At 52.1% G+C, this 13,785-nt stretch overlaps 1 protein-coding gene across 2 annotated transcripts; it reads right to left on the minus strand.

Moving 5' to 3' along the window:
* Positions 1 to 437: 437 nt before the first annotated feature.
* On the minus strand, positions 438 to 8,100 carry LOC122205299 (putative serine protease 47). Of its 2 annotated transcripts, XM_042913572.1 has the most exons (6): positions 7,884 to 8,100; positions 6,912 to 7,074; positions 5,359 to 5,636; positions 3,722 to 3,888; positions 3,469 to 3,612; positions 3,064 to 3,141 (listed from the first exon to the last, which is right to left on the minus strand). In XM_042913572.1, the coding sequence occupies exons 1-5, from the start codon at positions 8,083 to 8,085 to the stop codon at positions 3,508 to 3,510; spliced, it is 915 nt and encodes a 304-aa protein (XP_042769506.1). In that variant the 5' UTR covers positions 8,086 to 8,100; the 3' UTR covers positions 3,064 to 3,141; positions 3,469 to 3,507. The 2 variants fall into 2 exon arrangements, with proteins under 2 accessions (XP_042769505.1, XP_042769506.1); XM_042913571.1 differs by lacking the exons at positions 3,064 to 3,141; positions 3,469 to 3,612 and adding an exon at positions 438 to 1,189.
* Positions 8,101 to 13,785: the final 5,685 nt, after the last annotated feature.

Consider the following 13,785-nt stretch of genomic DNA (forward strand, 5'->3'; position numbering starts at 1 on the left):
ACCTCCATGGGGAGTCTGTCCTCCCTCCTCCAAACCTCTTGAATGGTGTTTCTCTACTTTGGGGAAACTCTTGTTCCCTTGCAGTGTAGACATCTAGTGAAATGTCTTACTTCAAATTTGGGTTGAATTGTGTTCCCCCAAATTTATATATTGGAGACCTAACTCCCAGTGCCTCAGAATCTGGCTGCATTTGGAGATAAGATCTTTACAGAGGTGATTAACATGAGGCCACTAGGTTGGCCCTAATCCCAAATGACCAGTGTCCCTGTGAAGAAGAGGAGATCAGGACACAGACACACACAGAGTGATGACCCCATGAGAACACTGGGGGAAGACAGCATCTACATGGCAGGAGAGAGGCCTCAGGGGAAACCAACCCTGCCCACACCTGGATCTTGGACTTGCAGCCTCCAGGACTGGGAGATGATAAATTCCTGCTGTTGAAGCTGCGTGGGCTCTGATGTTTGTTATGCAGCCTGTGCTGACCGACACACTTCCTCTGAAGGCCCGCATGGTCCCTGAGGCAGGAGCAGGGTCTGAGTGGAGACGGTCTGCTCTCTTCCCAGCTGGCAGCCCTGGCTCCCTCCTGGGACAGTCTCCCTGATGAGTCCCTTTTCCTTGCACAGGGAGCCAGCTGACTTACCTCAAGGGAAGGAGGGGCAATGGGGTCCCAAGACAGGAGTGAGATGAGTCTTTTACTTGTTTTTGTTTTGTTTTGTTTCAGGCTTGGCTTGGGGGATGGCAGCTGATGGACAGGAGAGTCCAGGAGAAGGAACCACTGAGAGCCAGTGGGGCTGGGGAAGGGGAGGTGTGGAAGGTTCCAGCGAGCAGACTGGGGCCTGAGGCAGAGAGCAGGACAGAGGGGCTCGGAGGGTCACCACAGGGCCTGCTGCGGGCCCCTGAGCACGAACAGCAGCAGGAACCAGGTCTGGGGAAACATGAGGGTTGTGCTGTGCCCGGACGAGCCAGCCGTCCGCCAAGGCTGATCTGGAAACTGCGTCTGAGGAGCAGACGTGGGATCAGGGGGAGGTGTGAGCCTCTGGATCTTGTCGATCCAGTCGGTGAAGCAGTCAACCCTGGTGAAGACGCTGGGGTAGACAGGGTGCCGGCAGTCCAAGCCCCAGCTGGCCAGCCCCACCAGAACCCACGCACTGAGGAGGTTGCAGACGAGGGGCCCCCCGGAATCGCCCTAGGAAAGAGAGGGGAGTTAGTGCAGGTGACCGAGCAGGGTCTAAGAACACTAGGTGGCAGGGGTGCCCCTGGGTCTATGAAAGTCCAGACCAGCATCGAGCTATGGACACATCAAGGTGACACGGGCGGGCCCTGGAAATGCACTTCAGGGTGCTCCCAACTGACCCTGAGGACAATCACAGATCTAAATCCGTCATCACGTGGACTCTGCCCTCTGCCCCTGCACCCCAGGAAGGGCGGGTGGCCCAGAGGAACAAACAGAGCCCAGATCAGGGGAGGCAGACCCAGCAGGAGAACGAAGGCCAACACTTGTTACCACAGACCAGACACCGCACTGAATTCCCTACAGAAGCCTTATGAAGGGGAGGCTGGTAGCACCCCCCACTTCATGAGTGAGGAAATTGGCTGTGGTCACAGCACCGGTAAGTGACAGACAGAGACCAGAGCAGGTCCACCTGCCCCACAATCTGAGTCCTGAGCCATTCTGCAGTGTCCCCCGCTCCCTAGAGCTGTTTCCTGTGCCCACACTGGACCAGATGGAATGTCATGGACAGGCTATGGTGGCTGGAAGACTACCAGGTGTCCAGCTCCGTGATGTCCTCAGCCTGGGGGTCCCCAGAGGAGGAGTGGGGTCAAGGGCACCATGGATGTCCAGCAGGCAGGCCGACAAAGGGCATCGGCTCTAAACTCCACAGGAGAAGGCAGGTGGGGGGCAAGGCTGGAAGGGAGATCTTTGGTGACAACCGTGTGGGGACTCAGGGGCTGAACCCTGTGAGGAGGTTGGGTCAGAAAGTCCATACCATCATCTGTGGCCTGGGAACCAAGAAACCAGACCTACGTCCTACCAGGAGGTGGATGGCTGAGCTTCCTGCTGTGACTCAGCAGCTCCCCGGACAGTAATGAGAGCAACTGTCAGTGAGGCCTCCCCACGGCAGGCCCACCTCAGGCCTCCTGCCCATGTTTCCTCGGGCTGCCATCACACATGACCACAGCGGACACTTACCCTCAAAGTTCTGGAGTCAGAGTCTGAGAACAGGTGTCTCTGTGCCTTTCCCTAGATCTTTTAGCAACGCCAGGACTTGGGATTTAGGGTCCCTCCAAATCCAGAATGGTCTCATCTTGAGACTCTAATCACATCTGCAAAGACCCTACACAGTTCCCAGTAAGGTTACATTCTAAGGTTCCAAATGGACGTGAATTTGGGGGACAGCACTCAGACCACTATAGCATCCTTTCAACAACCCCATGGAGGGGGGCCTCAGAATCCCACGCAGGCTCAAAGGTGCCACCCGAGGTCCCAGGGCAGGGACACATAGCAGAGCCATGTCTCTGACTCCAGACCCCCCCTCCCCCAATCCTCGGTGCCTTCCATGCAGGAGGCAGGTGCACAGACATCAGCTCTTAAGGCTGGGGCCTGACAGTGTGCTTGGAGGCTGGGTGGGCTTGGAGTCAGGATGCTGGCAGAGCAGGCGTGGGCTGCCTTATGTAGGGCTGGTCACATTCCCTCTCTGGGCCTGCTTGCCCACCTGCAGGATGGGGCATCGCAGAGAGTGGAAAGAAATCTTCACAATCCACTGGGTTGTGCCCCATGGCAGACACACACCCAGAAAATACAAAATTATAAGGAGCTCCTGAAATAAAAAGACAGACAGCCCAACAGAAAAGTGCCGGGGGTAAAACCAGAAGGGAAACTCTACTGAAGAAGGTATCTGGCGACAACAAATACGGGACAGTTTATTTAACTTAATCCGTCATCTGGAAAACACAAATTAAATCACAGTAAGATACCACGATGCACACACACCAAAAGGAGCAAAGACAGAGAGCGCTAAGTATTGGCAAGAATATAAACTCATCCGCTGCTCAAAGTGGTGGGGCAGGGGCACCACATCCCCTAACTTCGGCCAAAGCTGGGTGTGCACACAATCCAACGATTCTACTCGTGGGCTGCTGTGAATAGAAAGAGGATATAAAGCGGATGAGACACTTGGAAGTGAATGGAGTGGAAAACCCGAAAGCTCCCAAAATACTCCTTGACAGTGGACCCAACAACAGGACTGAATGCGCACGACGGCACGCGCCCTACGCGCAGACAGGGCAGAGGAAACGCACACACGGAGCACCGAGACGCCGGCTGCCAGCTGCAAATGAGCCCCACGGAGGGAGGGTTCAGAAGCCATCGTAAGGTGTTAGAGGTGGCGGCCGGGGCTCCCTCGGGTGTTAGAGTGGGCTGGGCCGTGGGGAGTCGGTCACACGTGTCAGGATAGGAAGATTCACCTGCTGCTCTTGGCAATCATATATGCCTCTGTGTGCGTGTTACACTGGAGGGAAAAGCTTGAAACGTGCTAACAACAGATGCTGTTTGGAGGTCCTGCCAGCAGATGCCCTCATGTGGCTTAGGAAGGGGTGAGCCAGGCGACGCTGCTGGGGACGGGGAGACAGGAAGGCCCACAGGTCTCCACAGAGCAGAAGCAACACAGGCCCACTGGGGAAACTGAGGCAAACAGGCAAGGGAAGAACAGAAACTCACGTGGCAGGTGGCCTTTCCTGTCGAGAAATCACCAGCACACAGCATCTCCTCCTGCACTGAGTAGGTCTTGCTGTTGCTAAGTTTTCGTCTGTATAAGATGTTACAGAACTTGTTCTCAATGAGGCTCACCTTACCCTCCTGGAGATGGAAGGGCGAGTGCAGATGTTCTGTGTGAATAGGAAGGGGGCCTGTGGCGTGCGCCGTGGGGAAGCCCCGGCCACCACGAAACACGCGGGTTGCTCAACACAGATGGGCCTCGAACACGGCTGCGGTCTTCCATCCGTCCCTAACAGGCTCCTCTCCTACTTCCTGAACAGTTCACACGCTCATCCATTCCCTCTACCTCACTCACTCCGCAAAGAAAGAAGGCAAATCCCACCAGCACAGCCATTCTCAGGGCCTTGGCCACCACTGACCCACCCACCTACGCTGTCACACACCATGTCCGCCCGTCTGTCACTGCCCTTCCTCCCATCCTTCCATCCACTGATTCCCCCCATCCGCCTACCCACCCCGCCTCTCATGCTTGTCTCCATCCCTCCGTCAATACCCACCAGCCACCAGCCACTCCTCTCCCAGCCACGCCGCCCCACACAGCCACCAGCACTCACCCCTCCATTCGTCTGTCCTCATGCTGGGCTTACTGTAGACGCCACTGACACAGGGGGCATTGTTGTTGGGGACACAGGGCGAGTGAGGAACATGGACGGGATTGTGGGGACACAGGGCAAGTGAGGAACGTGGGTGGGATTGTTTGAGAAGTGATAAGCGGTGTGAAGGAAACAAAACAGGAGGAGGAACCCCTCTCAGCTCACGTGGGCAAGCGGAACTCCGCAGAGGAGGGGCCGAGTCATCGATAAAGACTCGGTGGCCCCGAGTAAAGACAGGGTGGCCCCCTGCACGCAAACACCAGTGGGCAGAGAGGCAGGTGGAGAAGCCGGCCCTGGGGTGAGGACGGCAGGAAGGAGGCTGGTGGCTGACTTGGGGTGTGCAGGGGATGTAGGGAGGGCTGGGGCCAAGGTCTGGAGCATCTGACCGCCAAGGCAGGGACTCTGGACTTGTTCTAACAGTCCAAACAGCTGTGAGAGCACGCAGGGAGCTGAGCAGGGAAGTGGCACAATTCACGATTTAAAGTGAGCAGACAGCTGTGTGGGCACTAAACAGGACACATAGGGTGGGAGCTGGGAGACCAGTCTGGAGGCACAGGCAAGACGCGATGGTCTGTCAGACCAGGGAGGCAATAGCGGAGCACGTGCCAGGTGCCTGGGGTGGGGGTGGGGGGGATGTTAAAACAAGTGAGACATGGTCCTCGCCCTCAAGGAAGAACCAGCCTCTGTGCCTGCGTGTGGGTGCACGTGCGTGAGAGACAGAGAGAGACACAGAGACAGAGAGAAAGTGCTGGGGGCCAGGTTGCCCTATGGTTGGGACAGTCCCTCAGACTTAAGGAACTCTAAAGCTTTAGAATCGCACACTTTTCAGAACTAGAACGAAAATGGTCCAGTCCTCTAGAAATGAGGCACAGAGGCGCAAGGTCCCGTGCCCGCCTGCCAGGGGGGGCCCCTAGGGCTGAACCTGGCCTCCCGTCTTCCCTCCCTCTCTCACCCCCGCCCCACCCCGCCTCTCCCACACGCCCTCACGGTCCTCGCTGAGCATCCCCCAGCCGGTTATCCAACAGGACAAGTTGCTGGACAGCTGCATGCCGGGGCTCGGGAGGCAGGCGGGGGCGATGTAGGAGGTGAAGTTCACAGGCACGTTCAGCTGCAGCATGGTTATGTCACTCCCGAAGGGGTGAAGCTTCTCAAAGTCTGGGTGCACGATGATCCGGCTCACAGACATCTCCCGGGTGTGCTGGCCGTGCTGGTATAGCCGTGTGCTTCCCAACAGAACCTGGTAGTCTGCTGGGGCTTGGGATTTGCTGGCAGGGAACAGCTCATCGTCACTGTCTCCGAGCCCGGGGTCAGCTCCCTCTCCCTGCCCCTCATCTACCTGCCCCTGCCTGCACGAGACTCCTCTTCCCAACCATCTTGGGGCTGTCTGATCTGTTGTCCCCGACCTGAGACGTGTGGCTTCCCTGTCACATCTTGAATTGGAAGCGTGGGGACTCCTTGTGCTCAGGGCTCCTTGGTGGGGCCTCGCATCAAGGCCTTCCACCTTATACAGAGGAACCCTGGCTCAAGCCTAGCTCTGGCCTGACCCTTCCCAAAGCTCCCCACGGCCCAACTTTGGCCCCACATCTTTCCTGCCCCTTCTTCCTGTAAACACCTTCCTGCCTGAGGGCTGTGTGCACACCTGTTCATAAGTATCCACAAAAGATGTGTTAAATGAGTGGATGAGTGCAGGAAAAGGAGCCTTGTCCCCGGAACATGAGTGATGAAACATCCGGCCCTGCCAGCCCTGCCAGACTTTCTGGTGGAAAGTCCTACCCCCGCTCGGTGCCCAAACCCGTCCCTTCTGGCTCCACCCATGCCAGCTGGCACCTCTCCTGACCTCCCTTCTTGTCCATGGGGCCCTCCCGTCTCACCCACGCTGGACTGACACCCCCCGCCATGGCACAGAGTGGCTATGGAACAGGGTAGGTGCTGACAGGGCCCTGGGCCCTTAAAGCCAGTCAGTGCCCGAACTCTAGCTCCCTGGCCTGGGCTGTGATGCCCAGCTGCACCCTTGAGACCCCTTCTCATCTATTCAGAAGCTGAGTGCCAAGCCAGGCACCCTCCAAGGTCGAGGAGCCCACCTCCCACCCAGGCAGCCTGGCATATGGGTGCCGGCGGCCACACCTCCTCCTGGGCACACAGTTCTGCAAAAACGATAAGAAAAATCAGCCGGCTGCTGGCTGTGTGTGTAGTCCCGGGTCCCTGCCTACAGTCTGTCACCGAGGAGTGTGGGGACACGGAGGACAAGCCCTGATCTGAGGAGGCAGAGCGCCTGCCCACACCGCGTGGCAGCCAGGACAGACACTGCCAATCTGTGCTGGGGGACAGGCACAGGGGCTGAGGACAGAGGGGGTGAGTGGGGAGCACATGCAGGTGGAGGGGACACCGGTCAAAGGCAGGAATGACGCGTGTCTGGAGGCTACACGCTGCTCCAGAGCAAAGCCCAGCGCATTGGACGCCCATCACCCCTTTTCTCCTCTTCCCCTTGCATCCCGCTGCCCCACTGGCCCCTCTGCTGGCACCCAGGAGGGGGGACTCACTTGAGAAAGCAGTGGGCAGTAGACACCAGCCAGAGGGAGTCGATGAGGACAGCTCCGCAGATGTGTGTGTGCTGGTACAGCAGGCTGGCCTGCCAAGGCCACTGGCCGGCCAGCGCATCCTGGCCACCATAGATCTTCCCCGTCACCTTGGGCCTCCCGCACACTGTGGAGACACACCCTGCCCTGTCTACGACAGAGACACCGGTGACCCCAAGTGACGCTACCACAGAGGCCTTCCTCCGCTTCACAGATGCAAAAACCAAGGCCAAGGGTCAAGGGGCCTGGCCAAAATGCCAGGGCCGCCCGGACCCTGCCTTCATCAGCTGCTGTCGAGGACAGTAGAGCCGAGCACAGGCCGGCAAGCCCTGTGGTCAGGATGAGGGCCCAGGGGTCTGGTGAGGCCAGGCAAGGAGGACCAAGAGAGGCCACAGCAGCATCCCCAGGGAGACAGATGTCCCTGAATGCACCTGCGGGGGGCTGGGCCAGTGTTCCCTTCAACTGGCAGCCTCCGCCTCCTCGCCCACTCTGCAAATGGAACAACTGAAGGTCTCAGGGGTTCCTAACCCGACCTGCTGGCCGTGATGCTTCCAGGGGGCTTCCTGTGTGCCCTCCACCTCACCCCGCCTCTCAGGGAGGGAGGTTCACGGCAGGAAGGAGTCTGTGGTGCTGGGTGACCCCGGGAGGGCCACTCCCCTGACTCAGGACGCTGTTTCTTAAGGAAGAGGGAGCAGTCTAGTGACGAACGCCCCGGTTCTGGGGTTCACACCGGGGGAGGGCCAGGGGTGTGCCTCACTCAGCAGTCCTCCCCTTCCCAGCCCCCATCCCAGGGTCAGGCCCTGCCACCCGCCCGGCTCCAGGTGGGTCCACAGTGGGCCCTGCGAGGGGGCGGAGAGAAGAAAAGGCCGTGGCCGCGCCCCAGCCCCTCCCGGGGCCGGAGTCCCCCCTCCGCCCACACGCCTCAGTCCAACGCACCTGCTTCTAGCGCCAACCGCTGCGCGCCACCCGCCTGCCGCCCGGGCTCCTCAGTCGCTGCCTCCACTGGAGCTGGAGCAGGGACGTGGGAGACCACTGGCCAGGATCCTCGTATGCCCGTGGCTAGCAGCAGCAGCAGCAGCAGCCGGAGCAGGGCCGCCAGCCAGCCTCGCCCACGGGGGGTCGGCCCCTCCTCTCCCATGACCCGGGACGCTGACCCCAGCCTGACCCGACCTGACCCCCCACCCCTGACCCCAGGCCAGCCAATCCCTGGCCGCTCCTATCCCAGGCCCTGCCCTGCCCCTGTCCGCCCCCCCCCCCCCCCCCCCCCCCCCCCCCCCGACCTCCTAATCCTGGGCCCTAATCCTGCCCAGACCCTACCCCACTGAGCCCTGACTCAGGCCTGGACTCCTCCCCACATCTGGTCCTGACCCCACCCCTCTTGGCCTCCTGCCCAGCTGGTCCCAGGAGGGCGGGACCTCAGTGCAATCAAGGGCTCCTATGAATCCAAGAGAAAAGACAGTAGACACCACATAGAAAATAGCAACTGTATGAGAAAGCAATTCATGGGAGAGGGAATTTAAAGTATCTGTAGGCAAGAAAACATGCTTCATTTAACTGGTTAACTAGAAAAGGGAGTTGAAACATTACAGTGTGTCATTTTCAATCATCAAATTGCAAACATTTTCTGGGATGGATAAAGACCCATACACCTTGGTTAATCAGTGATTTCTCCACAGTGTGAGGAAAACATCCAAATTTCAGACACGCTTATTATTGTCTACTCCAGGATGGAGTGTCCTGCATTTGTTGGTATTGGGAGTAAGATCCTATCGGCTCACACTTACTTTCTGTGTGCACAGGGAAATTATTTTATTCACCACTGAGTCTAGGGGCAAGAGAGGAGGGGGATTAGAGCTGCACACCGTAGACCCTGAAATTCAGTTTAATAGCTACTATTGTTATTTAATGAAAACAGAAGCCAAGGGGCACCCAGCTTTACTTACTGGCTAAGAAATTATACTTGAATAAATTTTAAAAAGTCACCTTTTGGGTTCTTACCCAAACTACACCACAGTTTACCTAAGCTGGTGTTAGGAAGAATGTGTATTTCATATAGAGACTAGAAGAATAATTCATGAATTTTATAAAAGGGAATATAGGATTGATGGAGAAGGTGAGGTGATGATGAAGACCATATTAAATGAGTTAAGATCGGAGTGTCTGTGGAATATACAGTTGGATTCGTTCAATAGGCATTTGGAAGTACCAATTTAGGATTTGGGGAAGTGCCTTGGGGTTGGAGATAGAGAGTACTGTGAGGTTTGAGGTGATAGTTGAGTCTACGGGAGAGGATAAAATCATTGAAAAAAACACATAGAACAAAATCAGAGACCAAAACACAGAAAAGAGCCAAAAAAGAAAAAGGAGCCAGTAAGAGACTGAGGACTGCATAGGGTGAATTAAAAAAAAAATTTTTTTAATGTTTATTAATTTTTGAGTGAGAGAGAGAGAGAGAACAGGGGAGGAGCAGAGAGAGAGGGAGACAGAATCAGAAGCAGGTTCCAGGCTCTGAGCTGTCAGCACAGAGCCCGACGCGGGGCTCGAACTCACAAGCCACAAGATCATGACCTGAGCTGAAGTTGGACGCTTAACCAACTGAGCCACCCAGGTACCCTGCACAGGGTGAATTTAAACCATAGAAACACTAAATTACATAACTACAAGATTTCTTAATCACGTTTTAAACAGCTTTATGGGGACATAGTTTATATACCATAAATTTCATACATTACAAGGGACAATTGAATGATTTTCAGTCAACTTTGAGAATTATGAAGCAATCACCAGATTTGCAGCTAATGTTCTCTCATTGCTGGCTCTAGATAGCCACCTGTGGGCTTTTTGTCCCTCTAAATTTATGTTTTCTGGACATATCATATAAATGGAATCACATACTATATTGTCTTTCAATCTGGCTTTTTCGCTTAGTGTGATAGCACTCCCACCGGCCTTCGCAGGGAGCTGGCCTCGAGCTCAGGTGCTCCTGTTGGCTGACCTGAGTCCTTGGTCTGCAGTAGAACTAACCTACTTGTCTTGGGTTTGCAGACCACTGGCCTTGAGGATGAAGGACGATAAGGCCTGACCACACTCGAAAACACCTGCCAAGGATGCCAGCAGGTCCATCCAAGGTCACGGCGACACAGAAGTCACTGCCTGGGCACCCCTTCTCCTGCATGCAGACCCCTTCCCATTCCCCACACCTTCCCCTCGAAAACCCTCCCACTTCACCTGGACGGGGAAGATGGCCTTCAAGACATTAGTCCATCCTCTTCCCAGGTTGCCAGCTTCCTGAGTAAAGAAACCTCTCTTTTCCCATCATCACTCCTCTCTCAAGTGTTGATTTTTGAGCAGAGAGCAGCAGAGCCTGAGGTCAGAACCGGTTCTGTCCAGTAACATTAGCACATTGGTTTTGGAGTTCATCCATGCTGTGGTACATATTGGTATTCTGTTCCTTTTCCTTCCGTGGAATGGTTGTACCACATTTTGATTATCCATTTACCAGTTGATGGACATTTGGATCGTCTGCAGTTTGGGGCAGTTACAAATAACACTGCTATGAATATTCATGTTCTGGTCTTCGTGTGGACATCTGTTTTCATTTTTGGGGGGTGGATTCCTAGGACAAGAATGAAAGTGCTGGGTCATACCTAAGTTTAGCTTTCAGATTTTTTAAGCTGACAAACTGCTTCCCAAAGAGTCTGTACCATTTTACATTCTTGCCATGGTGGAGGAAGCTTACACTTTATTCTACATGCTTGCCAACACGTGTCTTTTTTTTATTATAGTCATCCTAATGGTGTGAAGTGCTGACTTACTGTGGCTTCAATCCACTTTTCCCTAATGACTAATGATGTTGAATGTGTTTTCATGTGCTCCATTGCCACTCTTGTATTTTCTTTAGTAAAAATGTCCATTCAAATCTTTTTCCTGTTTCAAAAAATATTTGTCTTTTTACCAAGTTGTACCTATGTTCTTTACCAGGTGTGTAATGTGTAAATATTTTCTCCAAGTCTCCGGCTTGTCTTTCATTCTTTCAACAGTGGCTTTTGAAGAGAAAAATATTTTAATCTTGATGACTTCTAAGAAGTTCAGGTTTTTTTGTATGGATCATGCTTTCGGTGTCATACTTAAGAGATCATGAAAGTTTTCTACTGTTTTCCTTGAGAAACTTTAAGGGTTGGTTCTTACGTTTGGATCAATTTTTAGTTCATTGTTGTCTAGTGTGATGTAAGTTTTTTTGTTTGTTTGATTTTTGGATTTTCATGTGGCTATCCATCTGTCCCAGCACCATTTCTTAGTTTAAAAAAAAGAAAAAGATGATCCTTTCCCCACTGAATTGTCTTGGAGCCTTTGTCGAAAATCAATTCATAGTAAAAAATAAAATTTTATTTCTGGACTTTCAATGCTGTGCCATTGTCGTAGATGCATACTCTCATGCCAGAATTCCACTGTCTAGATTAACATGCATTATAGCAAATTTTGAACTAAGTAGTGCAAGTTTTCCAGCTTTATTATTTTTCCAAACTGTTTAGGCTGTTTTAGGCCCTTAGCATTTCCATATAAATTATAGAATCACCTGGTCAATTTCTACCCCCCAAAAAGTCTGCTGGGATTTCCACAGGGACTGCATTAAATTTATAAGTGAATTTCTTGATAATATGAAATCTCCATCAATTGTTTAAAAATACTTTTAGGGGTGCCTGGGTGGCTCAGTCGGTTAAGCAGCCGACTTCGGCTCAGGTTATGATCTCGCGGTCCGTGAGTTCGAGCCCTGCCTCGGGCTCTGTGCTGACAGCTCAGAGCCTGGAGCCTGTTTCAGATTCTGTGTCTCCCTCTCTCTGACCCTCCCCCATTCATGCTCTGTCTCTCTCTGTCTCAAAAATAAATAAATGTTAAAAAAAATTTTTAAAAATACTTTTAAAACTTCAATTAATACCTGACATTATATTACACATATATTTTTATCTCTACCTCCTTACCAAGGAAAGTCCACAGACAATATGTGCTTTTTGTTTTTGTCACTTTGTATTTATTTTAAGCATTGTATCTTCAACACCTAGAAAAATGTTTGGCATACGGTAGGGCTTACTTAATATTTTTGAAAGTCTGAACAAAAAGATAAAACTTTAAAAAAAAATGAGTAGTCAGCATCATAAGGTAATTTAATTGACAAAGGGGATTACCAACATGTGTTAAAAAGTTTGAAATGTGTGGATAGATTTAAATAAACTACAGTCACCTAGGAATATGAAGAAGTATTCTGAAGAGTTCTACAATGCCCCCATACAATGAGTACTACTCAGCAATGAAAAGGAAGGAGTTACAGAAAATTAGAATAGCATGGAGAAATTTCAAATGCATTAGGTTTAATGAAAGAAGCCAGGCTCAAAGGTCATATGCTGTAGATCGCATTTACATACGTGGAAAAGAAGCCACAGGGAGAAAAACTATCAGTTGTTACCAGGGGCTGAGGGTGAAAAAGGGAAAGACTGTGAAGGAGGGAGAGTTAAGATAGAGGAGGAGTAGGGAGACCCAAGCTTGTCGGGTCCCTCAAACACAGCTACATAGTTATCATCAAATCATCCTGAACATCCCAGAAATCAATGGGAGGTCTGAGAGAACAAAAACTGTAAGACTACAAGTAGAAAAGCGACCACCTTCTGGAAGGTAGGAGGAGGAGAGAGTTGACTTGGGAGAGACATAGCTGCAGATACAGCAGAGGGGGAGGGGCTGCTTTCAGAGGCTACTGCTAAGTAGTATAAGCAGCAGAACTTTTTGAAGTCTGCTACCGTGAGGTATGAGCCTGGCCTAAAAGTGCTCAGGTGCCAGGGCGGAATCCCAGGAATGACAACGTAGTCTGAGGGTCTCCTGGCTCACAAGAAGAACAGGTGACACCAATGTGCCGCACTGTTCCCAGGCATAGGAGTCAGACGCGGGTACCAGCTTTCTGCTCTGTTTTGACATAAGCTCTGAACTGCTGTGCAGTTGTGCAACTGCTTTCCTAAGCCGGGCAGCAAAAGCATGGCAAGACCCTCCCCCAGAGGAGCAGTGCTCGTCCATGCCACAGGAATCCCTAAAATGTGGAGTTTTGAAACTCAGTGTTGCACCTGAGATAAAAAAGCTTGAACACAAGCTGGGTGAACTTGGGGTTTTGATGGAAACCGGGGGACACAGGAGGGGCGATTGATTGCTCTTCTTTGAGGGTTCCCTGAAGAGTGGGGGGTGCAAACTTTCATCTCCGGGCTAGAAGGTGGGCACAGTGATGTTCATCCCACCCATCAGTGAAAAGCGCCTTCAGGGAGCAAGACAGTGCCACCTAGTGGAGGCAAGATCCACTTACACCAAGCCCTGCCCCCTGCACCCCAGATGAGGATTTCCACTCAAACAAGCCAGCCTGAGAACCAGCACAGCAGGCCTCTTCCCCAGAAGACCAGCGCAAATAACTCCCTGCACGAAGTCCATGATCATAGCACTGCAAATCTTCAGCTCTAGTGGAAATAAGATCTAACTTCCGTTTTACTTTTATTCTTTTTTTATTTTTATTTATTTTCTTATTTTTTCAATTACTTTATAGACTTTTTATTATTATGACTTTCATTATTTATTCATATATGTTTTATTTTTTTAATATTTTAATTAACTTTGTGGTTTCCTTACTTGTATTTTACTTTATTTTACTTTATTTTATTTTATTTTTGGATCTAGATTATTTTAACAAGCAGACCAAAACATACCCACAATCTAGTTTCGTTCATTTGCTTGTTTTTTCTTTGTTGTTTGTGGGTTTTTGTGGGTTTTTTTCTTCATTTTTCTTTTCTTGTTTTCTATCCTGAACAAA

Source organism: Panthera leo, chromosome D4 (genome assembly GCF_018350215.1).
Source record: "Panthera leo isolate Ple1 chromosome D4, P.leo_Ple1_pat1.1, whole genome shotgun sequence".
Classification (NCBI taxonomy): Eukaryota; Metazoa; Chordata; class Mammalia; order Carnivora; family Felidae; genus Panthera; species Panthera leo.

Coding starts and splice junctions, on each gene's coding strand:
- LOC122205299 (XM_042913571.1), bottom strand. CDS start 8,085: ATGGGAGAGGAGGGGCCGACCCCCCGTGGGCGAGGCTGGCTGGCGGCC. Junction 5,637..6,911: donor ACTGCCCACTGCTTTCTCAA/GTGAGTCCCCCC, acceptor GTTCCCTGCCAG/CAAATCCCAAGCCCCAGCAG. Junction 1,190..3,721: donor CAGGAAAGGCCACCTGCCAC/GTGAGTTTCTGT, acceptor TCTCTTTCCTAG/GGCGATTCCGGGGGGCCCCT.